This window comes from Labeo rohita, chromosome 5, assembly GCF_022985175.1.
Source record: "Labeo rohita strain BAU-BD-2019 chromosome 5, IGBB_LRoh.1.0, whole genome shotgun sequence".
Taxonomy (NCBI): domain Eukaryota; kingdom Metazoa; phylum Chordata; class Actinopteri; order Cypriniformes; family Cyprinidae; genus Labeo; species Labeo rohita.
Window position 1 is genome coordinate 33162604 of NC_066873.1, and position 26387 is coordinate 33188990.

Consider the following 26387-nt stretch of genomic DNA (forward strand, 5'->3'; position numbering starts at 1 on the left):
CATATGTGTTATGTAAGGTATGGTTTCATAAATATTACGTAATACAATTACGTAAGATGCATATATCGAAAAAATGTTAAAATACAACCACCATAGCTTTTAGTTCTTTAACAGAATGTTGGCTTTATCCTGTGTTGTTGAACATGTTGTTTGTTCAATATTTTCTTTATTGTACGATTCAGTTCAGAATGTAATGTGCATTGAACCTCTAATTTATTACAATAAAGTTATTAAAATCTAAACACAATTTCTTTGTCCTGATATGATGTTTTCTGCACAGCTATGAACAGCAGGGCTCAACAGAATATTTATAGGCTGTCAATCTGTTGCCTCTCAGATGATTCAAACTTAAGAGGTCATGGATGCTTTCATTCATTCATCAACTACGGACACAGCAAGGGTCAGAATCGTAGTTTTCAAAGCTATCTAAATGCATCTGTAAGCAGTTTTAATGACAGAGAGACACTCACTTCTTTTTCTAACACTCAAAAAAGGTTTTTCCGAAAGCCACAAAGTGTTTACCTGAAGACTTGTCTTCTCTGAATCCTTTTTGCACTTTCTATCCAGTTCATCTCAGAACCTTTCTGAACTGAACGTAATTAACTAAATAAACATTTACAACAGCAATCACAAGTGTAAAGAAAGGCATACCAATAAAATTAAGAAGGGGAAAATATACAAATTAACAAACTTAAGTCCCTTATCAGCCAAGAACATTTGAAGGCCTGTTTAGTTTTCATGAATTTCATTTATGGAAAATACAAAATCATTTTCTTTAGGTTGCATTTTCAGTCTTATCAACATTGGATAACACAAATAGAGTAGCGGAAGAATCTTGAATTTGTTTTAGATTGTATGCAATGACTTTATAAGTAAAAACTTATTTTGTCTTATGGATATCAGCCAAGTCGCAACTTATATTTGTATTTAGGGTGTGATAGTCTCAGCTGTTGTGTACTGAGGTGATTAGGATCACTTGTTAAGATTCAAATGCAGTGAAATCTACTGAGTTATAATATTGCACCAATCACTTATTAACAGATAATAACTGACTATAGATAAGCATATGCATAGAAACCAAGAATATAATACAGAGTAAGTGTAAAAGAACACAGCAGACATTTTGAGGAAAACTCCAATGATGGATTTTTATTGAGTGAGACCGAGAGCATTATAGGGGGCACAAAGTACTTTTTCACAGATGAATTTTCAGTGTTAAAAAAATTTCAAAAAACGCTTTAAATTCTTTTTCTTTGAATCCCGTAATTTCAAAAAAGTCCTCTATAACAACAGAAGGGTTTTCTGGCCTCCTAACAAAGCCCAGTTATCTGTTTCAACAAATTGCAAAGGTGGTATGATTCTTAAAAAGCCAGGAGTCACCATCTAATGCTGAACCTGGAATGTAAGCAGTTTGTCTTTAGTTGTTTTCTCTCTTTTCTTCTACATGTGTTGAACTCATTCCTCTTTCTTAAAGACAATCAATTACGTTTAAAAGAAAAATAAAACAAACCCCATACAGAAACATCACAGACTCCAGAGCAACATCACGAGCACTAACGGACATACAGACTGAGAGCCTCCTCCCACCTCCCACTCCAAAACCAAGCTACAGACCATCCGCTTAAAAACCAAAAAAGAAAGAAAAACAAAAAGAAGAAATAAAAACAGAAAAATCAACAAAACCAAAGAAAGTCGCCGCCTTTTTTCACACCTCTCGTGTTGTAGACACCTGATACAGCCGCGGCCGAACACAAGACTCGTTTAGTCAGCTTTGTTTTTTGTGCTAAAAACCTGAACCAGTATTTACAAATTCGCTGATAAAAATATTCCTCTGGTGGTGATGGGCAGAGAGGAGGTTGTTGAGAGAGCTGGAGAGGGAGAGAGAAAACTGGGAAAGAGAGAGGAAGATAAAAGTAAGGAAAGGGGGGAAAGGGAAAGGATGGACGGACAGACGGATGGATGGACAGGCGTGGTGCTACTCTGTCTTCGGGTCCTCCTTCTCGGCCTCTGCCTCCTCGTCTGGAGTTTTCTCAACCTGTTTAATAAAAAAAGAACAAACCAATTAGAATCAAGCAGGATTGCCTCTGCACCAATCAGAATCTTTCTTTACAGATAGACGAGGTAAAGTTTGGAAAACATTCCTTTTTTTGAGACGCACAGGGAATTCATGTAACTATGTAACTAAGTACTTTTGCATCGTTATTCGACAGGAATGCGTTTACTGCTCATTTACTGCACATTGAGGTAGACTGTCATGTATATACTGTACATATATACCTCATTGGTCTTAGTCTCTCCATTTTCTGAATTGTTCTCCTCCTTGGATTCCTCAGCCTTTGCCTTTGCTTTCTTCTCTTCCTTTTTATCATTCACTTCCTTGTCTTTCTGTCAGAGAGAGGAAACGACAGAGCAAAAAAATAAATATAGAGCAATACGTATGAGATTAGACACCAAATTGTGGAGACAAGCGACACATGAGCGTCAGTACAAAAGTGTAAATACCTTGGGAGTTTTTTTCGGTTTGGGTTCAGGTTTTGGAGGTGTTGGTTTCTGAAGGGAAACGAAAATGTGATTTATTCACAAACGTACTTTTTGATATGTACAAGGAAATCTAAACAGTAATGTTCAAATAAATAGTTAAAATAACTATGCTGAAGTAAAAAAAAATTAAAATACAAATATTGTGCTGAAATAAAAAAAAACAACAACTTTGATCTTGTTGCTCTGAGATCAGTGGTAGGTTGAAAGTGTTGGTTGTAGGATTTCAATTGTCAGTTAACACAAAAAGTGCTAAAAACAGTTTTTAAGACTATATTTAAAGTTCCTCAAGTCTTCTGAGGTATTTTGTTTTAAAAAAAAAAACGTTAAAAATCTTTTTAAAAAGAAAATAACTTACCGCCGATAATCTAGCAGACCTTCTCTGAGGCTACAAGAGGAAGAATGAAAAAATGGTATTACTTGAGGACAATAGGAGAAAACAGTTATATAGTGTAAATCCTATTTATTAAAAATAGAAAAAAGATCTTGTTTCTTCTTTTCATTTCGCCTGTGTACTTAGCAAGTTTATACTTTAAACTTGGCACAGTGTACTGCAAATATTATTGGCTCTTATGACAAATTGCTTGTGGTGTTTCTTGTTTGTAATTTGGGTAAAAGTTCCTGGTAAATAAATGAATGTAAATGTATGTATGCATGTATGTATATACATTTGATTACTTGAATATTGCTTTAGATATTTTTAGAATTTTCCTTTCTCACCTCCTCCTTGACTTCTCCATCAGTTCCCTGCAAATCAGTAAAACAAATACAACAAGTTAGAACATGATCTATCATTTTATTAACATAAAGGGCGGGAAAAACAAAAAGGCAACTTGTAGAAACATTGGGATGTGCTGTTCTGCACGTTTGTGAATGTGAGCAACATGCTGGGTTGCCAAAAACACGTGTTTTCTCCTGTATTAAATCTTAAATCACCTTTAGCAGAGGAAATGTGAATTGTTTTTTATGTCAGCGGTTAGCAGCGCAAAATGGTGCGCCGATTTTTTATTTATTATTTTTCACGGAGGCATTTCACGACACGGGCTCCACACATTTGAATAAGGAGGAGGGGCGCGATGATCCCGCCTCAGCGCCGCCACCTGGCGGCAAGCAGGCGTCATGACACTCCTCTTCCACGGCGAACAAAGAAAATGCATTAAAATTGTTTCAAAACGCGACCGTCTTTTCGCAAAATCGCCACCATTCAGAAAATTAGAGTTATCTAGCTATTTTTTAATCGCCATCCAACGGCGACTGAGCCACGATTGCGCTTATAATCGTCGGTTTTCGCGTCGCGCTGTGCTGGAGATGGAGAGAGAGAGAGGGCAGCATGGCTGCGGTTCCACGGGCATGAGATCAAGCCGAGCTTCAGCACAGCGCTGCTCCACTAAAACCCTTCTGCTTAACGCACCACCGTCGACAAAAACACCGCGATCCGGCAGGAAAAAATCGCAAAATTAACAACGATTTTTTACCTGCCCTCTGATTCTACAGAAGTCGCCTGGATTTTTATTAAAAAACATTGTCTCGAGGGCTTCCTAATTTCACGACTGATTAGTAAGGGCAAAAGTGTAGCCGTACGCCGCGCTCGGCTTTTCTACATACCTTTCTCTTGGGCATGTTGAGTTTGGGATATTTTTCTTCTTTTATGCAAAACTAACAGGTTATCTTTTGTGATTCGGAGTTCACAGTTCAGGAGACTGTCGTCCGCTATGCACTAATTCTGTAGTAAACACAGGGCTACATTAGAGCCAGTGGTTGAATGGGAGGGCGGGGGCGGGGCCATGCTCTGACTGACGCCCCGCGTGTCCAATCAGCGGGCGTCCGGGTCCGCCACAGAAGAGGCAGATTCTTACCTCCGCTGTGCTTTTACGCGCGAAATCCTGAGGTGTAAATCCAACGGCGCACCTTCCTGTAAAATTTCCCTCCCAACATGTTAAAAACCTATAGTTCGATGCGAGTGCGTCCTGCACCAAATAAAGCTCTGCTATGCAGTACTAAAGTGAAGAGGAACTGCTCAGGTCTAACCCCAGTAGTAAATCAGTACCTCCTTCATAACTATATCTGTATGCCCCGTATTGCCACAGCATATCTGCCTCAGTGAAGTTCAATAATTGCTGACTGTATTTTTTGAAGCAGGTGAGCAGATGTATCTGCTTGCCTTAGTTATGAGCTCTTCCTATGAAAACATGCTGAAGTGCAAATAAAATGAAACATAATTTGCAGTTACTGTACACGTATGCGGCAATCTGTAACAGAAGAACACAAGCCACAAGACTTTTCTCACTTCTGCTTTATTTAAGCAGAGGCCTAATCTGTGTAAGTGTTTGGGTGCGGGTGTGTATGTGTGTATGTGCGAGAGATATATAACTGCTCACTTCCTCTGTTGCTACCCAGACCAGAGGCACAAGACCAGAGAAAACATCTCAACCATCGATCGATCGATAGATAGATAAACAGATAGATAGATAGACAAATAGACAGATGATAGGCAGATAAAAGAGCTATCCAAAAGTAACACTATACATTGGACATTGCAGGGTATTACGGTCACTCTTGAAATTTCTGTTTCTGCAGCCATAGGCCTACAAACAGAAATCCCACTCTAAAACATTCGGTAAGCATTTGTTATTATATATCAATAGACATTTGACTATAGAATTATCTGTTGGTGTTTTGTTAACTAAGCTGTCTAAAGGTTCTGAACAGTTTATTTGGGGTAACTGATCTGATATTGTAGTAATCTTTTAAATTCTGAAAGTGTTAAAGGTAAATTCTACGCAAAGATAGAAAATAATTTTTCAAGGCAGTCAGTGGCTACCGTCAATTGTTTAGTCACCAACATTCTTCAGAATATCTTCTTTTGTGTTCAACAGAAGAAAGAAACGCATACAGGTTTGGGACAAGTTGAGAGTGAGTAAATGATGAAAGAATTTTCATTCTTTGATGAACTATACCTTAAAGTTTTGTCATTTAATTTGTAGATTTGGCTAATCCTACTTATATAAATCATTTATAAAGGAAGGAAGTGCAGTCAGCCAGTGCAGTGTGTGTGTATGTGTGAAGTTTCCATTACTCAGTCATTCAGTTCTCGTAAATTTCTAATTTCTGTGTGATTTCATTTTATGTTTCCATTTATCTGTTTGGTTTTTCTGTTTGATTATGCTAAAATATATATAGATATATGTTTTTTTGTATTTGATTCAAGTTTCTTCTTGAGTAAGTATTCAAATGTATTAAAACGTATTAAAATTTAAATCTTGAGCTGTGTTTGTTTGTGTAGGTGGCTATCATGCTCGGAGAAGCTTTCCTTCATGTTCTGAACTGCACAGAAGACACTACAAATCATGATGGACATGCTCGCACACGCTCACCCACCCCCTTGACCCGTCCCGACCCCTGCACGATGAACGGCGTTGCCAGATCGCCTCTGACACCACGAACTGTGAGAGGTGAGAGACCACGGAATTCTGGGTTATTAGGATGAGGTTGTGTTAAAAATAACAAACTCACGATCTGACTGATGGAATTGGGAGATGTTTATTTTTTTTATGTTGGGTAAAGCAAACTAGCTATTTTATTTTGAACAATGGAGGAATATTAATTATAGACTATGAATGTGGCCCAGGTCCTGGGAGCAGTCAGTATATGTAAAAATAAATTTTAGGAAGGAAGTGCAATGCTTCTGAGAATTTTAGTTCACAGACTGAAAAGCCACATAAATGTAGGTGTTAAACTGAGTCAAGTATACGGAACAGTTATAATGTGAAAGTTTGTACAAAGTTAAATGGATGGTTAATCCAAAAATGAAAAATCTGTCATCACTTATGCACGTCATTACAAACCTGATGATTTCCACAGTTAAAAAAAAATGTATACAGGTTTTTAAATTACATGAATGTAAGTAAATTCTGCCAATGTTTATTTTGGGGTGAACTATGCATTTAAAGTTACCATGAATTCAAAACTGACAGCTCTTATATGTGACCCTGGACCACAAAACCAGTCATAAGGGTCAGTTTTTGAAACTGAGATTTCTGAGTAAATAAGCTTTCCATTGATGTGTGGTTTGTTAGGATAGGACAGTAATTGGCCGAGATACAACTATTTGAAAATCTGGAATCTGAGGATCTGGAATCTGAGAAAATTGCCTTTAAATCGTCCAAATGAAGTTCTTAGCAATGCATATTGCTAATCAAAAATTAAGTTTTGATATATATTTACGGTAGGGAATTTACAAAATATCTTTATAGAACATGATCTTTACTTAATATCCTAATGATTTTTGGCATAAAAGAAAAATCAACAATTTTGACCCATACAATGTATTGTTGGCTATTGCTACAAATATACCTGTGCGACTGGTTTTGTGGTCTAGGATCACATACTTTGTGAAATATTGCAGTGTTTATTACAAATAGGTTATCCATGTGCAATATTTATTTGTTTTTAAGATTCATGTACCCCTGTAATGTCTAATAAAGATCATTAACTTCCCTTCTCAAAAACAACAACCTTCAACAACCTGTCAATCACTTGAGATTGCAGCAATCTGCAAGACAACAATGAATTCTAAAATTGACAAAATTCCATCCTTTTTATTCTCATTCAAGGAGCTTTTTTTTTACTCAAGTACACTTTGTCATGGAGAAGAAAAAACTATCAAATTTAATTTTCATGTTGACTTTAAATGATAATATTATGCAACAGCGTATAACAAAATAATGTAATATCAGTGTTGAGGAGTAACTAGTTGCATGCAACGTTGTTACGTAATTTAATTACAAAATTAATGTAACCGTCTGTTACAGTTACACTGAGAAAAATGTGCAATTCAATTACAGTTACTTATGAAAATGTTAACGATTACAAATTTATATTTTCTGTAAAAAGCTAGGTTATGTTGAATATTATTAATTTGTTGCTTTGCCTGTTTTTGATGTGCATGAAGCCTCCTGCCACTTAAAGGCCTTTTAGTAAAATAATGCTAGTTGGATGCTTTTGATTGGTTCTCTTGTTTGAATTTGTAGCGCTCCACATCTGGCAATTACATCAATCCACATTGCCGCTAAAAGCTATAGCCTATAACCTGTCTGAGATTTGATTAACTGGTTAACGGTTGAAAACATTCTTTAGAAATGTAGAAAAGTAATCAAAAAGTAATCAAATGTGATCAGTTACATTATTTTAATAAAGTAATTGAAATATTACACTACTTATTACCAGTGTTGGGGAAAGTTACTTTTAAAAGTAATGCATTACAGTATTATGTTACTCCCTAAAAAGTAACTAATTACATTTTATGGAACTAGTTACTTTTTATGGAAAATAATGTGTTATGTTACTTTTGCATTACTTCTTAAATCTGGGCGGGGCTTGCTTGTTTGTTTTTAATATAAACATAAGTATAATATAAGTTCTATTTTTGGCAAACATAAAAAGCCTTTTAGACCAAAAGTGAAATTAATAAGCCTCAAGGCTGAAGGAAAAGTAAATTCATGTCTGTATAGTAGAACGCAGGAGAAGAAAGTTCTACACTTCAGCAATAAAAAAATGAAACACAAATGCTAGTTTATCTAAAGTAATTTTTGCTTATTTGTATGGTTGAATTAGATCATTAAAGGTCAGCAACAAAGACACTTGTTAACTAAAATGGGATTAAATATTTGTGTTATTTAACATGTTATTAGTGCAGGTTTGCGTCATATTCCGAGTTTGCGTTTCACTGTTTTTATTCATTTTGAGAAATACTGAATATGTGAGTTGAATTATTGCATGTTTACATTTAGTCTAAAACTACAGTAACATCAAGTTTACACAGCGCACACAACGCCTCTGCACTTACTCCCAATTTCTCTAAACATGGGGACAGGAGACTTGTCAGTCATTGAATGGGAAAACAATGTAACTGGTGTTACTTATTTGTAAAGGTAACTCAGATATTTTCTTGTAAATTAAAAAAGTAATGCGTTTTTTTACTAGTTATTTGAAAAAAGTAATCTGATTACATTACTCCCAACGCTGCTTATTAGTTTTAAACAGGGTAACTTGTAATCTGTAACCTATTACATTTCCAAAGTAACCAGGTTCACTGTGTACCATTCTTTACAAAGTCCATTTTAGCCTTTTTGATAATAGTCGAATTCAGCTTACAGCTATGACAATGTAAAAGAGGCTTAAATTTCACTGTTTCGGAAATCCAAACTAAATAAAAACATTTGGTCAAACTTTTCCAAGTACTTCCTCATTTAGGTAAGTGCCCAAGTGAATTGCACAAAAGTGGCATTTGTATGGAGACATTCAAACAGTCATTCAGTGACTTAAGTAAGCTGCAAAGTGGGGCTTTGCTTTGGACTCTGGGCATTCCCTCAAGTTTCACTCACTGTTTTTGTGGCTATTTTATTAAGATGAGGCTGGTTATAGTGGTTCCTGACATGTTTTCTCTTTCTGTCAGCTGGCAGGCCTGAAGGCCTGGAAAAGCCAAGGCAGTGCCGAGCCTCTGCACCCAGCAACGCCATGCCCATTCTCAGCTGTAGCAGGGAGGATCACTTGGGCATGACACTGTATTGCACCTGGTGCTGTCCCAGCTTCTGCAAGGACTATCCGGACCTCCGCCTTGCAGGTGACCGGCTGGAGCACTACAGCCCTCATAACCCGGACCTGCTTAACGCACTGGACGACGGGCCACTGCTGCAATCTCAGGACCTGACCTCTCTGGAACCCTCTCTGGAGCCACGTCACCAGGCAGAGGCTGCGACCCAGCAGGATGAGGAGTATCTTGTCATGAAGAGCGTTCAGTGTCCTGGCTGGGAGAGAAGGCTCACCAACTCAATGTTGAACGGATACCTGGAAGTCCAAATGCTGGAGGTGTTTTGTCAGCACATGCAAAACATGGCGTGCTGCGGATCCTCATTGCTGGGCACGGACGTCATGCCGGCACTGGGGCCCACCAGCCTGACTGTAGCCAAAGAACAAACAGCCAGTCAGGAAGAAGAGCTTAATTCTTCATCCAATAACGTGGTGCAATATTTAAGCACTTGTTCAGCTCCAGCAACCTCCCATTTCAGCTCGCCTGTGCTGCGTATCTCAGAAGCCGAGTAACCAACCTCATGAACACACACGACGACTCCTGTCTTTTGACCAACACACAAATATTTGAAGGTATTTGTGTTGTTAGAATGTTTTGTATGCAATACTGACATTTGTGGCATGTTGATTACTAGAATACTTTTGTAAAACAAAAATAATTTCAGTAAATAATTCCAAAAAAGTACACAAGGCAAGGCAATGAACACAATGGTTTAAAACTATAGTCATATAATTTAAATAATATATGTGTTAGCATGAGATGTAATAACTTAGTGATGAGGTTACACTTAGGTTTAAAAGTTTGGGGTCAATAAAATTAGTAATGTCTCTTATGCTCACCACAAAGGCTGCATTTATTTGATCAAAAATAAAACGTAATATTATTAAATATAATTACAATTTAAAATAGCTGTTTTCTATTTTATTAGAAAATTATAAAAACAATATATAAATTATATATATATAAACTTTATTCCTGTGAATCCTTATTCATATGCTGATTTCCTGCTCAAGAAATATGACTTATTTTCAATTCTGAAAACAGTGGTGATGCTTTTTGTGCAATAATACATTATTTTCAGGATTCTCTGATGAATATAAAGTTCAAAAGAGCATAATTTACGTCAAATAGAAATCGTTTGTAACGTTGTAAATTTCTTTACTGCCACTTTCTGATTAGTTTAATGCATTCTTGCTTAATAAAAATATCATGAATATTATAAATAATTATAATATTATAAATATGTGACCCTGGACCACAAAACCAGCTTCATCACATAGTTATATTTGTAGCAATAGCCAAAAATACATTGTATGCATTAAATGATGTTTCTTTTATGCCAAAAATCATTAGGATATTAAGTAAAGATCATGCTCCATGAAGATATTTTGTAAATTTCCTACCCTTAATTTTTGATTAGTAATATGCATTTGCTAAGAACTTCATTTGGACAAAGCGATTTTCTCAGAACGATTTTTATTTTTTGCACCCTCAGATTCCAGATTTTCAAATAGTTGTATCTCAGCTAAATATTGTAAAATGGAAAGCTTATTTATTCAGCATCATGATGATGTATGAATCTCAGTTTTAAAAAATTGACCCTTATGACTGGTTTTGTGGTCCTGGGTCATGTATATAAATAAAAAAAAATCTTACTGGCCCTAAACTTTTGAACAGTAATGCACAGGAATTCTTTCCGTACAACCATACATTTACACAACCAAACTGCCTCACCTCCAAATGATAATTTTAGCAGTGTTACAGATGAAATAATAAATGTGTTTACTGAAGAATTTTTATAAGTTCTTTAAAAAAAATAATGTAACATTTCTATTTTTTGTCCTGAGGGGCAATTCTTAAATAGTTTTATGTTGTAATCAAAATTATGCCACAGATTTTATTGACAGAGCTTAATTAACAATAATGATTTTCTAAATGATTCCTTTCCAAACCTCACAGAATGACAAACTATGCTGACAAGACAACTCAGAAACCCACAAACATATCTAAAGATTTCTTCTCATCTTTTTTCTTTTAACACTTCCACCATCCTCCCCTTACCTCCGCTCTTCCATTGTAGCCTTCTTCAACATTAATAGCACAGTGTACTTTTGGAAGAAGAGGAACCAAAGTCACACTGTCATGTGTATACTGTGTAAAGACCTTTATAAATGTTACCACTTCCTCCTAAACAGCCAATCAAATGTTTGTTTATCCTCCTCAGTCCTACTGCTGACTGCTACTTTCACTTTCCTAAAGAAGTCTTTGAAATAAAATTGAAACTTTATTAGCTTATGTCCTCCGCTGTCATAATTCAGTTATAGCCATTAATTTTTTTCATTAGATGTTTGTGGTATTCTATAATGTGAAACTGTTTAATAATTATTATTAAATACTGCCACCTGCTGTTCATACTGTGAACTGACAGAACAAATGCTGATCTTATCGTCGCGCCCTCTACTGGGAGCTTCCGGGACGGCGGCTAATTTCACCACGAAAGGTTATGTCATACTGTCCATGACATTGTCCTTCACCCAGAGTTGCGAGAACTCAATTTTTATCTATTACATCGATGTTTGCAGCTAACATATGTGCACTGAATTAAAAATGTCATATTAACCATTGCCTTATAATGTAGTAATGGATAGATGAAATAAAACCCAAATGCCTTTACTGCCTTGAATGTGCTGACATACTCATTTGACGTCACTCTGACGTCACATTCAGGGAGGTACCGACATAACAGTTAATGGGCCATGAGTAATAATGTGTGTGTGCATGAGAGTGCATGTGTGTGTTTTTGTGTGCATGCTGATATCCTGGCACCGTTACACAGCAGCCAAACTCACAGCATCATCAACAGGATTAACTGTTAACTGTGATCTGTAAATGTGTTTGTATGTGTGTGTGTGTTAATCTGTTCTGTGCCAACATGGCTACTTCACACTCTTGTAGCTGCACTGTGGGCATCTAAACGGGCTCTTTAGCCTGGCACCATGTGGCAAACCATAATACCAGATGGACCGCTCTCTCTCTTTCTCTCTCTCCACTAGTCCTGGAATCTGCCCAGGCCAGAATAACATTTATTTTAGCTCCTTGCCATATTTTGATGTCCTGTGGTATGGGACAGGAATGAAAATGCATGGGTCAATGATGCTACTTTTTTCTAAAATAAATGAAATAAATTGAAAATAAATGCAATTTATCCACCTTATTTTTCCAGTAAGAGCGGGCGAGACCATATGTAAATTTAATGTGTCTGGCTTCCGATGTCATTCCCTTCCAATTCTTTTTAGCTGTATAAAACAGCTTGTTTTGCTACTTGATATTGCAAACTGATGTGTCTTACTATATTATTTTAATCTATCATCTTAATAATGAACACACTTGTTTGTAGTGCAAACCGTTTTACCGTTGCACTTTGTTATTCTTCTCGTTATTTCGCTATTGCGGCTAATGAACCGGAAGTGTCGCACATTTACAGGAAACGGCGCATTTTCACTTGAAAAATAAGATGGACAAATAACTTTTGAAATGTTTGTGACGTTTTCAATTTCTGAATTAAAATTAATTCAACTGAGAACTGAATTAAAAGGGTGCACTTCTTAAAGTTAAAATAAAAATATAAATAATAAAGAACATACATTTTAAAATAAACAGGACATAAAGCTTTTGGAATTACATTTTTATCGATCTATCTATCCATCTGTCTGTTTTCTATCTATAACCCTGAAAGATGTTCTTTAAAATACTTAGGTCAGTGCATTTATTTATTTCATCACAATGTTTCAAAGCAGCGTTTAAAAATGACGTTTAATGTATTTAAAGTCACAGTTCACACCAAAATGAAAATTATGTCATTAAATTCTCATCCTCATGTCGTTCCAAACCCTAAGACTATCGTTCATCTTCGGAACACAAATTAAGATTTTTTTTGATGAAATCCGAGAGCTTTCTGATCCTCTGTCCTTTTTTTTTGTTTTTTTCCCCACTCAAAAAGTATTCTCGTAGTTTCATAAAATTACGGTCGGACCACTGATGTCACATGGACTATTTTAACATGTCCTATACCATTCCGTGCCTTGACCATGGGTCAGAAAGCTCTAGGATTTCATCAAAAATATCTTCCGAAAATATCTGTTCCGAAGATGAATGAAGGTCTTACGGGTTTGGAACAAAATGAGGATGAGTAGCCAAATTAATGACAGGATTTTCTATCCCTTAATGTAGGTGCATTCCATTGAATTCAGCCAGTATTTTACTTTTCATTTGGGTTACACCACTTGATGAGTCATTAAATCAATATTTTAGCTATTTTATGAAGTCAACATGAGTATAAATATTATGCACCTCTTAGATCGTAGCACATGCGTTTCAAACTATTCTTTAAAGGATTTCCCCCTTCATCTCGTACGTCCTTATTTGTTACTCTCTCATATCCAGAGTCCCCCCCAGTCTGCTTTGTCTTTCTGTGACTTTCCGATCATTTGATCAGCAGCACAGACTTGTGTTCCCTGTCTATTTTATCGGGTGACCCGGTTTCCCTGGCTCGGTCGGTTGCGGTTACCTCACTCTGCTGCGCAGCTATTGGTTCATCAGGCGCACACTCCGACTTTTGCTATTCGAGTGATATTGGGCTGCGGTGACGTAAGCGAACGGGCGCGCAGAAATTTTCCAGACGCGAGCTCGAGTAGACCCGAAACGGTCCAACCCAGAAAGAGAGAGAGAGAGACGCATACAAGCACGCATATCAAGCAGTCGTTTGCAAGGCTTCTAGCTCTCAGTATCGGACCCAGTGGAGCTGTTCAGCGTTTATCGGTAGTGTCACAGAACAGTCCCCACGCTCACGGAACCGCTGACCCATGTGATACTGCAGCGTTGCGAGCGCGGAAAGGAGGGGAGGGGGGGCGAGAGACACATTTTTTCCCTGCATCTCCACTCGGTAGACTGGAGAAGCAGGTGCACACTTGGGAGAGAGAGAAAGAGAGAGAGAGAGAGAGAGAGAGAGAGAGCGCTGGAGGGGGGGCGGGGTAGAGTCGCGCGCGTGGATCTCTCACCGTCGCAGTCCTCCGCGAGGATGTATCCACCAGCTAGGCTCCTGCCGTCAATGTAACGGAATCACATGTGCCCGTGTGATCTAACGGCGGTTCTGTTCTTTTTCTCTGGGTTCGGATGGTCCGCGCGTTTCATACACAATTCAACCGGGAAATCAACGCACACCAGCCATGGCGCTGGTCATGGAACCCATCAGCAAATGGTCCCCAAAGCAGGTGCTGGACTGGATGAAAGGTAAAAAAAAAACGTCCCCCTGCAGTGTCTCTGCATGACCTATAGCCGCTGGGATAGGAATGGGTGAGCGGGAAGAGTGCCTGGGCTGCATGCGAGCTGTGCGCGGCTCTGCCTGAGCCGTGCAGTGAGGTATTGATCGCGCTTGTGTGCCATTTTGCGCCTCTGCTCGGCGCACCATGGTGTGTGTGATCCGCACAGCGCTACACGCGTCGCGCAAGAGGGGGTGTGCGTGTGGTCTGGGGATGCGTGATGTGTGTATGTGTGTATGTGTGCGCGCACTCGCGTGTTTTGCAAATAGATAAGCCAAAACGCTTATAATAACGCGAAGGACGACATGGCGTGCCTAAACACACACATACGTGCACACACAGATAGTGACAGTGAGAAAGAAACAGACAGGCTGCTTCCAGCCTCAGTGAATAAATCTCCCTCTCGCGCAATGATAACTAGCACCATGGACAGAACCAGGCCGTGGCGCGCTGTGCTGCGCTGCGGATGCGCGTAATCTAGGGACTAGAAGAGGGATGACGGTATCTGTGGAAACCAGCTGAGCATTGACAGTCCCCCTATTGCGAAAATGTATTCCTTTAAAAGAATTTGTATCAGTTTTTTAAGCTACTATTGGGGTTTAATTACTGTAAGTAATCCAACAGCATTGGTGACTACAATCTTTTAACTTTGTCACAGTACACATAGGGCCTATTCCTTTGCTTCTATTCACCTGCACAGGTAACTATTCTAGTGTTACTGGGAACAGACTGCATGTTTCTTACTTGAATTTTGTGTTGCTATCTTTGTTTTACTGTAACTATTTATTACAAGTCAAGCCGAGTCAAGTCACATTTATTTATATACAGATTGTGTCAAAGCAGCTTTACAGTATTGAACAGGTAAATGGTGTGTCCATAATGCAAAAAGAAAATATTAAACACTCAATTTTCAGTTAAAGTCAGTTCATCATTGATTCAGTGATGTCATTGTCCAGCTCAGTTCAATTCAGATAGTATCTGTGCAATCACGTGGACAATATTACTGGAAATTACACTGAAAAAAAATGTTGGTGTAGAAACAATTTTTACTTTTTCACAAATTTCTAGTAAACTTAGTATTTTCTTGTAAGAACTTTAATGATCTTTGTTTTATTTAGAAAAAAAATGCAGTATATGTACTGGTTGACCTACTTATTTCTTATGTACTAATAAGTATCCTAATAGTTATTATGGACTATTTCAGCTTTACTTTATTTTTATGAGTGAATAGTATCTATCCCAGTTGTTTGTAACATTTCTCATTTCACTACATGCTGGGTTAAAAACAACCCAGCACTGGTGAAATATGGACAAACCCAGCAATTGGGTTGTTTTGACCCAGCAGTTGGGTTAAATGTTTAACCCAGCCTTCTAGGTACACTCTTAAAAATAAAGGTGCTTTACGATGCCATAGAAGAACCTTTGTTGTCTTAATGGTTCCATAAAGAATCTTTAACATCTGAAGGACCTTTCTGTTTCACAAAAGGTTCTTTGTGGTGAAAGAAGGTTCTTCAGATTATAAAAAGTTAAGAAAGAGATGGTTCTTTAAAGAACCTTTGACTGAATGGTTCTTTGTGGAACCAAAAATGTTTTTTCTATGGCATAGCTGTAAAGAACCTTTTAAGCAGCTTTATTTTTAAGAGTGTAGTTTTATTTAACCCATCTAATGCTTAAAATTTACTATATTTCTAGCATAACATGAACCCCAAATAGGTTGGAAATGAACATTTATTGATATGTTCAATAAATGACCATTTATTAATAAGTTGAATAAATAATAATTAAATAATAAAAAAAAATGCTTATTAATAATTGTTCACATTTTGATTATTGCTGATGCATCTAGTAATTATGTGTTTTAATTTACTATTTACTAATTTACTATTAACTATTCTGGGTTCATTTTAAGTCAGCCATGCAGTCATTTTTAAACAACAGTCGATTTAAAATAAACTCGTTCAAAACAACCCAATCACCTGGTTTGTTCATATTTCACCCAGCACTGGGCTGTTTTTAACCAAACATTTTTTAGAGTGTATTTACAGTTCCTTTTTACTTGTCATATGCAATAACTAGTCAGAATGGCTACTTTATAGTTCAATTAAAATATAACTAGAAAAGAATTAAAATATAAAAATATGTACTACTGTTTGTTCAATTAGTACTAGAAAAACTGGAATATTTATATTTATTTCACTAGTTACAATAGCTTTTTTTCTTGTCATATGCAATGAATTATCAGAATGGCTCTTTTATAGTCCAGGTACAATATTAGTAAAAACTAATAAAAAAAAAAAATGCACTACTGTCTGCTCAGGTAGTACTAGGAAAACTGGAATATATACATTTATTCAACTAGTTCCAATTTCCTTTTTTCTTTTCATGGCTTCTTTCAATTACAATATTAGTAACAATGGTTATACCAAAAACTGGTACTACTGTCTGTTCAGGTAGTACTAGGAAAACCGGAATTATTACTATTAAATATGCCAGAAGTCAAAAGTTTTTAGACAGTAAGATTTTTAATGTTTTTTAAAGAAGTCTCTTCTGCTCACCAAGCTTGCATTTATTTGATCTAAAGTACAGCAAAAACAGTAAAATTGTGAAATATTAGTACTATTTAAAATAGCAGTTTTCTGTTTGAATATATTTTAAAGTGTAATTTATTCCTGTGATTTTCAAAGCTGATCATTACTCCAGTCACATGATCATTCAGAAATCATTCTTATATTCGGATTTGCTGCTCAAAAACATTCATTATTATTATGTTGAAAAGAGCTGAGTACAATTTGTTCAGGTTTCTTTGATGAATAGAAAGTTAATAAGAACAGCATTTATCTGAAACAGAAATCTTCTGTAACATTATAAATGTCTTTATCATCACTTTTGATCAATTCAAAGTATCCTTGCTAAACAAAAGTATTCATTTCTATAATCCCCCACCCCTCATAAAAAAAAATAAAAAAAACTTATACTGACTCCAAGCTTTTGAATATAGTGTATAATGTTACAAAAGATTTTTGATGAATGATTTCTGAAGGATCATGTCATGACACTGAAAACTGGAGTACTGATTCTGAACTTTTAGCTTTGATCACAGGAATAAATTACAAAGCAGCTATTTTAAATAGTAAAAATATTTCACAATATTACTGCTTTTGCTGTATTTTGGAATTATTCTGAATGTAGGCTTAGTGAGCAGAAGAGACTTCCTTAAAAACATTAAAAATCCTGCTGTTCAAAAACGTTTGACTGGTAGTGTATTTGAACAGAAACAGGTAACTAAGATATAATATTAGTATAAAAAGAGTGAGTATCCGAATGCTGCTTGCAGATAGGTGAAGGCACAGCATGCAGGTTTTGTCATGCACTTATAGCTCAGGGACATATACTTGGCCTTTCTGTTCGGGAAACACTGATGACATTTTTAAAAAGCTACACGGTCTGACATGACAATTGGTATCTGATTAGGAATCCTTTTCTTTCAATGACGTGCTCTTCTTCAGATGACATGTAAAGACACACTGATGGATGATACACAGATGCTATAAGTAGAACATAATGGAGCAGCTGTGGTGGAGAGACAGAGGGCCAAAATACCACCGAGATCAGACGTAATCTGAAGTGAAGTTTAAGGGCATTAGTGCACATGACATTCAGCTGCTCATAATCTCTACCCAATGAGCATCTCAAAGGTCAGATAGCCTATGCCACCAATCTAATAATGGACAAGTGTACACAGGAGAATCAATAATGCTTGTGATCTTTATTGTCCAAAACAGCCATACTGTAATGAAATTCTTCTGTAGATACATGTAGACCAAAGCCCATTATATGGCTCCCATGCCTCTCCTGTATCCATTTATGTACTTGAAACTGCAAAAAGGCCCGCTATAGATAGCTGATAATTTTCTCTTTCTTTGTTATTATTGGTAGTATTGGTAATCAATGATTTGCTACAGGACCTTAGATATACAATGTAAAGTAATTGTCCAATAAATTTTTGTTTTAACAATTTATTTAAAGAAGTGGCTGATTAGAGTAATTTGTTTGTAAATCAGATTACAGTTTGTTTTTGATCCACTACGGAGAACCAGCTCTATAAGAATCATTTGCTTGTGAATCAGATTTGTAATGTTTTTTAAAGAAAAGAAAATCAAAAACAGTAAAATTTTGAAATACTTTTACTATTTACTATACTGTTTTCTATTTGAATATATTTTAAAATGCAATTAATTCATGTGATTTCAAAGCCGAATTTTTAGCATCATTACTCCAGTCACATGATCCTTCAGAAATAATTCTAATATTCTGATTTGCTGATTAAAAAACAGTTATTATTATAATTATGTTGAAAACAGCGGAGTAGAATTTTTTCAGGTTTCTTTGATGAATAGAAATGTCAGAACAGCATTTATCTGAAACAGAATTCTTTATCATCACGGATCAATTTAAAGCTTCCTTGCTAAATAAAAGTATTAATTCCTAAAATGTTTCCTATAATTTCCTATAATAATCTTCTAAAATTTTTAGCATATTAGAATGATTTCTAAAGGATCATGTGACACTGAAGACTGCAGTAATGATGCTGAAAATTTAGCTTTAATCAAAGGAATAAATTACATTTTATAATATATTTAAATAGAAAGCAGTTATTTTAAATAGTAAAAATATTTCACAATGGCACTGATTTTGCTATATTTTGGATCAAATAAATGCAGGCTTGGTGAACAGAAGAGAATTCTTTAAAAAAACTTTACAAATTTTACTGTTCAAAAACTTTTGAGTGGCATCGTAGATGGCTGGTAAGAGACATTTATTTTATGAATCAGACTACCCTGATCGTGCTGTATGTTTATGATTCAAAGAAAAGAACCGGTTCATGAGAGTAATTTGTTTGTGAATACGTCTACACTGTTCACTTTGTATGTTTGTTACTGCATGCAAACCAGTGAGGATATCTCAACGAAAAGATGCTTCTCGACAGACTTCAAACTCATATTCACTCAAATAAATTCAATATGTACAATATGCTTGTGAAAAACTGCGCAGGATCACTGATTTTTCTGCATATTAAAAAACTAGGTTTCACAGCCAGTTGTGCAGGATGGTTTCCATTTTCAGGAACTCGGTTCACTGTCTCAGGTGCAACTGTAAACTAGCTGCTTGTGCATAATTTTCACAATTATTGCTGACAAAGAGTTTGTCAGACCTCAGAGCACCTGGTCCAGGGTCAGTTTGCTGGTATGGATGCTTGCTATTTTCAAACTTTGCGTCAAATTCTGTTGAGATTCTGCACAAGCAAACATCTGTAAGCTTGACTGGTTTGCTGTTTTGTGTTTACTGTTTATTTCCTAAACTGTATTTATTGTCTATATTTCTGTTCTGTGTATATTTCATTATTCTTTTTTGACTTTTGGTAGAATGCCAATAAAAAAAACTTGCGTTGGTGCAGAGATGTGGCATGTGCTGATGATGTCTGTAGGGATAATCTGCCTCCTCTAACATTACAGACATCTTGTAATATAAAACTCTGCTGAGTGCCCAGTTTTGACCTTTACAGCTTACATTTGAGAAATCATCATGCAGGTTGACATATGATAGGGTCTTAAACCCAAGATGACAGTTAGGACTGTGGCTCTGCATTTAGTTCAGCAGTTAAGCCTTTTTTTGGTTGAGGTTGTTAGTCATAGTTGCATTAAATATGGGATATAGTTATGATATTGTAGTTTAGAACAGAAGAAAAAAACAGCATTGTCAACATGTACTATTTGGAGATTGTGTGCCTGCAGTGGTTTTTCCCAGGGTTCATTGTTGCTGCTACTCTCATGTCTCATATCAGAGCATTTATCTCCACTGTTCTCTTAACAAAATGAGTCCACACTCCATAAGCCCTAGTGGTGCACCTGTTCATCTAATAAAATCGTTCCATAGACCTAAGCATTTCATTTGCAAACCTAATTGTTTTTATCTCTTTTTATTTTAGGGTTGTTAAAGGGATAGTTTACCCAAAAATGAAAATTCTGTCATTAATCATATCATTCAAAACTTGTAAGTCCTTCGTTCATCTTCAGAACACAAATTAAGATTTTTTTTAGGAAATCCGAGAGCTTTCTGACCCTGCATAGACAGCAATGCAACTGACACGTTCAAGGCCCAGAAACGTAGTAGGGACATTGTTAAAATAGTCCATGTGACATCAGTGGATCAACCGTAATTTTATGAATCTACGAGAATACTTTTTGTTTGTAAAGAAAACAAACTTAACAACATCTTCTATTATATAGGTTTGATATTAAGGTTTTATCATGATAGACACACATCTGCTGTGACACGCAACATGCCTTTATATTAGAATTAAATTAAACCACTTCTCATAAAGAAACAGGAACATGGTCTTCTTTTTATTGAAATGCCAATGGTTATATAGGATAATTATGCATTCTTTATGACAACACTTTCACCACATTATTTATTCTATCAAGATGTAACCGAATGTGTTTACACTAATACTTGTCAAATCAGACATTTCAGCATCATTTTGTGTATATTTCTTCGTTAATGAGACACGAAAGAGCACTTTTTGCGCATGAGTGATGCCGCTCAGAAAACCGGACCAAATCAGTGTTGCCAGATTGGAAATGTCCAAGTATTGTACCAGAAGCTTAAAATTATCATATTTAAAAGAAAATGATCGTACACGAGTCAACATGCAGAATACTGCTATCTAGACCAACAGCTTTTTGACATGACCTGCAAATGACCAAAGTAGATAAAAAACAAGGCTATCTTAGTGGGACTGTCAAAACTTCACCTCTCAGTCACTGTCATCGAAAGTCTGCGTGTTGCCAGATTATGATTATGAGGCGTGCACCAAAGGTATGCTAGCTTATATCCCGCTGGATAGATCAATAGGCTATGATACAGTACACATGTACGCATCTAACCTCCTAGCCACGCAGCAGATTCATTCTGAATAAATCTTCTCCCAAATCGTCCCTCCCTAACATTTTCATCTCGTTTTGATTCGTTGACAGAAAGATTTTCATTATCGTTTTTTGTCATTCAAAACAAGTTTTTGTTTCGTTATCGTCTTGTTTTCATCTGTGAAAAAATGATGTCAACTAAAGAAGCACTGATGTCACATGGACTTTTTTAAGTGTCTTACCTTTCTGGCCCTTGAATGTGGTAATGGCATTGCTGTTCATGAAGGGTTTTTAGATTTTCCTCAGATTTTTTCTAAAATATCTTAATTTGTGCTCCGATGATGATGAACAAAGGTCTTACAGGTTTGGAACGACATGAAGAGGAATAATTAACGATAGAATTTTCATTTTGGGGTGAACTATCCCTTTAAATAATTGAGTAATACACTAGTGACTTGGTCAAGTGTTTAAAGGGCAACTCTGCATTTTCAAGCAGCTTGTTAGTAGTATATGTAAACAAACGGTGTGTACTTTTCTCTGATTTACCTGCATGGAAATATCCATTTATTTGTCAGCAAATGTTTGCTGGATAACAACAGAAAACAACAGATCATGCTTCCACATTTTTGTATCCTTGCTCACGGACAGTCGGATTGAGTCTGTCAATCCGAAGTGCTTTATGGACATTGAAGTTTTCCCAAGTTTTTGGCAAAAGCGAAGCATAGTCCTTTTTCTCTGTTTTCTCTAGTCAAGTTTTTAGTTTTACTAAAAGCCCACTTTGTCATCAGTGAATTACCCCTTTAAACATTGCCTCTTTAGAATAACCTGCTATCGCACTACTCTCACTGTTTCTGCAGCATATAGCATGCACATTTTCTGTAAGCATGGAAATCCCGGTTGAGCTGTAATACATTTGCCAAAATGTGCGTTATACAATAGAGCTCACTGCCCTGGCCTGAATAATGTATCCCATAATGGAAAGTGTTCAACCTGACCTTTAATTTGCAGTGTGATAAATACATCAGAAGAAATATTGACTCATTTTTTTCTCAACTCAGTATTTAATCAGACTGCCTAAAAATTAACACATTATGGCCCGGTTTCACAGAGATTTTGCCAAGATTAGGCCATAGTTCAATTAGGACATTTAAGTAATTTTCATAAACGATCTTATAAAAGAACATTAATGGTGTTCCTTTTGAGACAAAATAAAAGCATTGATATATTTTTAGATCAGTCAGTGCAAGTTTCTTTCAGTTGAAACAGCTCAGAATTACATTTTAATCCAGGACTAGGCTTTAGCCTTGTCTGTGAAACTGGGGGTATAAATCATTGCATTAAGTTTTTATTTTTATTATTTTTTTTTACATATATTGCAGTGTGGTCATGAGTTAACAGTATATTATATTTCTGCAATGCTTCGCAATGCATAATGCATTCATGCATTTTCAGTATACTAGTATTCTATTTAAACACTGCATTTTTCTTATCCAGGAGATGTAGCTGAGTTTCACAGTTTCATTGCAATTTGGCAAATCTATTCATCAAGCTAACCTTAAATCACGTAGGGCACAGTTAAATAAAAAATCTGAACAATTGTGGCTTTTAGTTCTTAGCCTTGAGGCCATGTATTTACCCTTTTTATTCATGTATTTGAAAATAAAAATCATACACTCTTTGAAATATCACATTAGAATGTACTTTTCCACTAGAAAATATATTCACATCTATGTATTTGGCAGATGCTTTTATCCAAACTGCATTCAAGGTACATGTTTTATCACTTCTTGCCTTCCTTGGAAATCAAACCCATGACCTTGGTGTTGCTACCACTGTATACTACTGTTTGAGCTACATGATGGCTGAATATAAAATAAAACTATACTCATCAAGCCTTTTCATTGGATTTTCAAGAACACCCTTCTTAATACAGACTGGATTTCTAAAAACTTACATTCTAAATAGACAAGACTGTCTGAAGTGGATATGGTAATAAAAGTGAAGTCAAAACCACAGAGGTCAGGCCAGTTTAGAGAATGAACTCAAACATTAGAGAATGAATTCAAACATTCACTCCTGTTGAAGCACTGCAAAGGAACTCATTTGATGAATGCCTGCAATTTAATAAACCCCAAACAAATTGACTGCATTGGTGGGGAAAGTGCTCTGCTCTTTCTAACCTTATCTGAACTGAGTGTTTTATCACTCATTACCTGCTCTTCCTGAAGCTCTCAAGGTCAGGTTCTCTCACTAATACAGAATGCTCCGGGCACTCATTTAAAATAATTTCAAATGGTGGATCACCTTTTATAACCCAAAACAAAATTTATCTGAAATTATTCTTCACCACACACACATAGTCCTCACCACCTAGCAGCTTCTATGGTTTTTAAATGTTTGGATAGGGGCGATTTATAGGATTTCAACCTGTCACACAACACAGGCTTTCATACTGAGTTTCACGTACTTGTTTCTCTGAAAAACAAAGCTACAGCCAGTTATTCTATTTTGAAATGAGCATTCCGTGTCGGAATGCCTGTTTTTGTTTTGGTCTGTGTGACTCCGCCCACTGTCAGTTTAAACCAGTAGACCAATTCATAGTAGATGTCACAGTTACGTCACTTGCAGCTGTGTGCAGATAGTGGTGGCAGAAAAACACTGGTAACAAGTGGAGGGAAACAAGTAAAAATCCATGGAATAAGAGAAAAAAACTGTGCCTTTTGATGCCAGAATTGGAATACAACATTTTTTTATAGAATACTGTCGTCAGTAAGGCCATTTGAAGTTAAACGCAGACTATAGATGAAAACATGATTACTCTGATTCTAAAGCATAAATTTGATTTAAACAGTATGTCTATATAATATTCACATATGCTGTTCGTAGGGGACGCATTGTATTAGCCCTGCAGTTACAGCATGACATAATATTTAAACCTATTACTATTAACATTTTACATTTATTACATTTTACATTTATTACATTTATTTTATTTATTTTACATTCATTTATTTTATTACATTTTACATTTATTTTATCTCACAATTCTGACTTTTTCTCGCAAATGCAAGTTTACATCTCTTAGTTTGGACTTCATAACTCAATTTAACTCAACAATAGTGAGTCAATTCTCAGGCGCAAAAAGCCAGAGCCAAGGGGAAAAGAGAGAATGATGAGTTGGTTTTTCTTATCAGAATTGTGAGATTTAATCTCGGAATTGCAAGAATAAGGTAAGAATTTTGAAAAATAAACTTAAATTTACCTTTTTGTAATTCATTTATTCCATGGCTCCATAGACCCTAATCCCGGGTTGCCAGAGAGCAGAAAACAGTGTATCGCAGCCATGGAAGTCGAGCAAACGAACTAGGAAATAAACAATATTTTGAATTTGTGCTGCTGTACTCATTTCTGCTTCTAGCTGTCAATATTACATACTGCACCTTTAAGCCAAACAGACCTCTTTTTGCAAACAGTATAATAATTCCCACATACTTTATGTTGAAAAAGCCTTCTGCTAAACTCTCAAACTACATACAGGCCTGTTTCACAGTGCAAGCATAGCATGTTTTAATTTTGGTGCTCATATCAACAGGGATAGTATTCAAACTATATACTGTATGCAACAAGCTCTCTAAAGTTATGCAATCTAGCTTTTTTTGGTTTTGCTGAAACCAGCCTAAAATACACTAAAAATCACATAAACTAATTGTCTCCACAATGTTTTGCAATAAACCTGTTGTTTCTCAACGTATCTTGGATGTTGACAGAATTGCTTAAGTGAATGAATCAGTGACTCACTTATAAGGACAGTCGCTTTTTGCATTTCTAAATAAGTGTATTTGAAAGAATCAGTTGAATGATTCACTGACTCACTCACAGAGATGGTTATTTGTCATCACCTACTTTAATAAATAAAAAAAAACAAACAAAAAAAAAAACACAAAAGATCATTTAAAAGTCGATAAGGTTGGTAAGATATTTTTATGTTTTTAAGAGAAGTACCCTATGCTCACTAAGATTACATTGATTTAATCTAAATGCAGTCAAAACAGTGTAGTATTATTAAAAATTATAAGGACTTGTAAGGATGTTATTTTAAAACGTCTCTTACTCCTACGATGGCAAAGCTGGATTTTTTTAAAGTAGTTGTTACTGCAGTATTACATGATGTATTCAGTATTACATAATCCAAAATACTGATATGGTGCTTAAGAAATTTTCTTATTATTATCACAGTGAAAATGGTTGAGCTGCTTTATATTTCTGTGCAAAGCGTGACATATTTATTTGATGAATAGAAAGTTCAAAAGAACAACATTTATTTCAAATAGAAGTTATTTGTAACACTGTAATTGTCTTTACTGTCACTGTAAATTGTGTCATTCGATCGTCGATTCTAACAGAGTGGGGCTGTAGAACGTTTTGTTGATATCAGGAAGGAAAAGACTAGAGAGCAAAGAGACAACATTTATGGCAGGTTTGGTCATGTGCACTCACTGGGAGGATCAAAGAACTTCAAACAAGTTTAAATACAGGTGGTGAACAGATTTTTAAAAAATAATCACCAGGATGTCTGGTGTCCACAGTAGGGTGTATCAGAAGCTGAAACAGCAGCATCTGGCCTTGGATTGGTTGGATGTTTGTAAGCATGTATGTTTGAGTGAACGTTTGATCATTTTCTAAGGGGTTTCCTCACGATGACTCACCTCCCTCAGTGGGAGGGACCTGATACATTTCCCTTTGTCAGCTGTTCTTAGATCAGCGTACAGTAATGTGTTAACGCAGATGTGAGATGGTGGGCTGTAAACCAAAAGAGTGGACTTAAAGAGATTATGCGTGTGTGTGTGTTTCTTAAAGGAGGCTATACTCACAGTGAATTGAATGTAATTATGCATGGTAATTACCATTTTTTCTATGATGAAGTACTCTCCCCAGCTATATCTTAATATGCAGTGACAACTACACTGTAAAAGGTGAAAATGGGCAGTTTATACATTGATGAGCTATTCTGGTCCC

General features: G+C 36.0%; 3 protein-coding genes across 5 annotated transcripts in view; 2 read left to right on the forward strand and 1 right to left on the reverse strand.

Moving 5' to 3' along the window:
- Positions 1 to 1121: 1121 nt before the first annotated feature.
- hmgn7 (high mobility group nucleosomal binding domain 7) lies at positions 1122 to 4312 on the reverse strand. The gene is made up of 6 exons (XM_051109346.1): positions 4144 to 4312; positions 3259 to 3285; positions 2897 to 2926; positions 2503 to 2550; positions 2278 to 2385; positions 1122 to 2035 (listed from the first exon to the last, which is right to left on the reverse strand). Exons 1-6 carry the CDS (start codon positions 4156 to 4158, stop codon positions 1976 to 1978), a joined length of 288 nt encoding a protein of 95 aa, XP_050965303.1. The 5' UTR covers positions 4159 to 4312; the 3' UTR covers positions 1122 to 1975.
- Positions 4313 to 4941: 629 nt separating this feature from the next.
- Positions 4942 to 11417, forward strand: si:dkey-237j10.2 (uncharacterized protein LOC568721 homolog). 3 transcript variants are annotated; one of them, XM_051109342.1, is made up of 4 exons: positions 4942 to 5155; positions 5345 to 5451; positions 5822 to 5990; positions 8993 to 11417. In XM_051109342.1, exons 3-4 carry the CDS (start codon positions 5831 to 5833, stop codon positions 9637 to 9639), a joined length of 807 nt encoding a protein of 268 aa, XP_050965299.1. In that variant the 5' UTR covers positions 4942 to 5155; positions 5345 to 5451; positions 5822 to 5830; the 3' UTR covers positions 9640 to 11417. The 3 variants fall into 3 exon arrangements, with proteins under 3 accessions (XP_050965299.1, XP_050965297.1, XP_050965298.1); XM_051109340.1 differs by having other exon boundaries at positions 5415 to 5451; XM_051109341.1 differs by lacking the exon at positions 5345 to 5451.
- Positions 11418 to 14154: 2737 nt separating this feature from the next.
- si:ch211-26b3.4 (connector enhancer of kinase suppressor of ras 2) overlaps positions 14155 to 26387 on the forward strand; it is a 51188-nt gene continuing 38955 nt past the window's right edge. The window contains 1 exon segment of the mRNA XM_051109328.1: positions 14155 to 14416. Coding sequence (XP_050965285.1) covers positions 14353 to 14416 — 64 coding nt within the window. The 5' untranslated portion in view covers positions 14155 to 14352.

Bases quoted from the DNA above. Each gene is read 5' to 3' on its own strand.
- hmgn7 (XM_051109346.1), bottom strand. The intron at 2,551-2,896 runs GTAAGTTATTTT...GTTTCCCTTCAG, and splicing joins GGTCTGCTAGATTATCGGCG to AAACCAACACCTCCAAAACC. The intron at 2,036-2,277 runs GTATATATGTAC...TTTATTAAACAG, and splicing joins GAGAGACTAAGACCAATGAG to GTTGAGAAAACTCCAGACGA.
- si:dkey-237j10.2 (XM_051109342.1), top strand. From the start codon at position 5,831: ATGCTCGGAGAAGCTTTCCTTCATGTTCTGAACTGCACAGAAGACACT. The intron at 5,991-8,992 runs GTGAGAGACCAC...TCTTTCTGTCAG, and splicing joins GACACCACGAACTGTGAGAG to CTGGCAGGCCTGAAGGCCTG.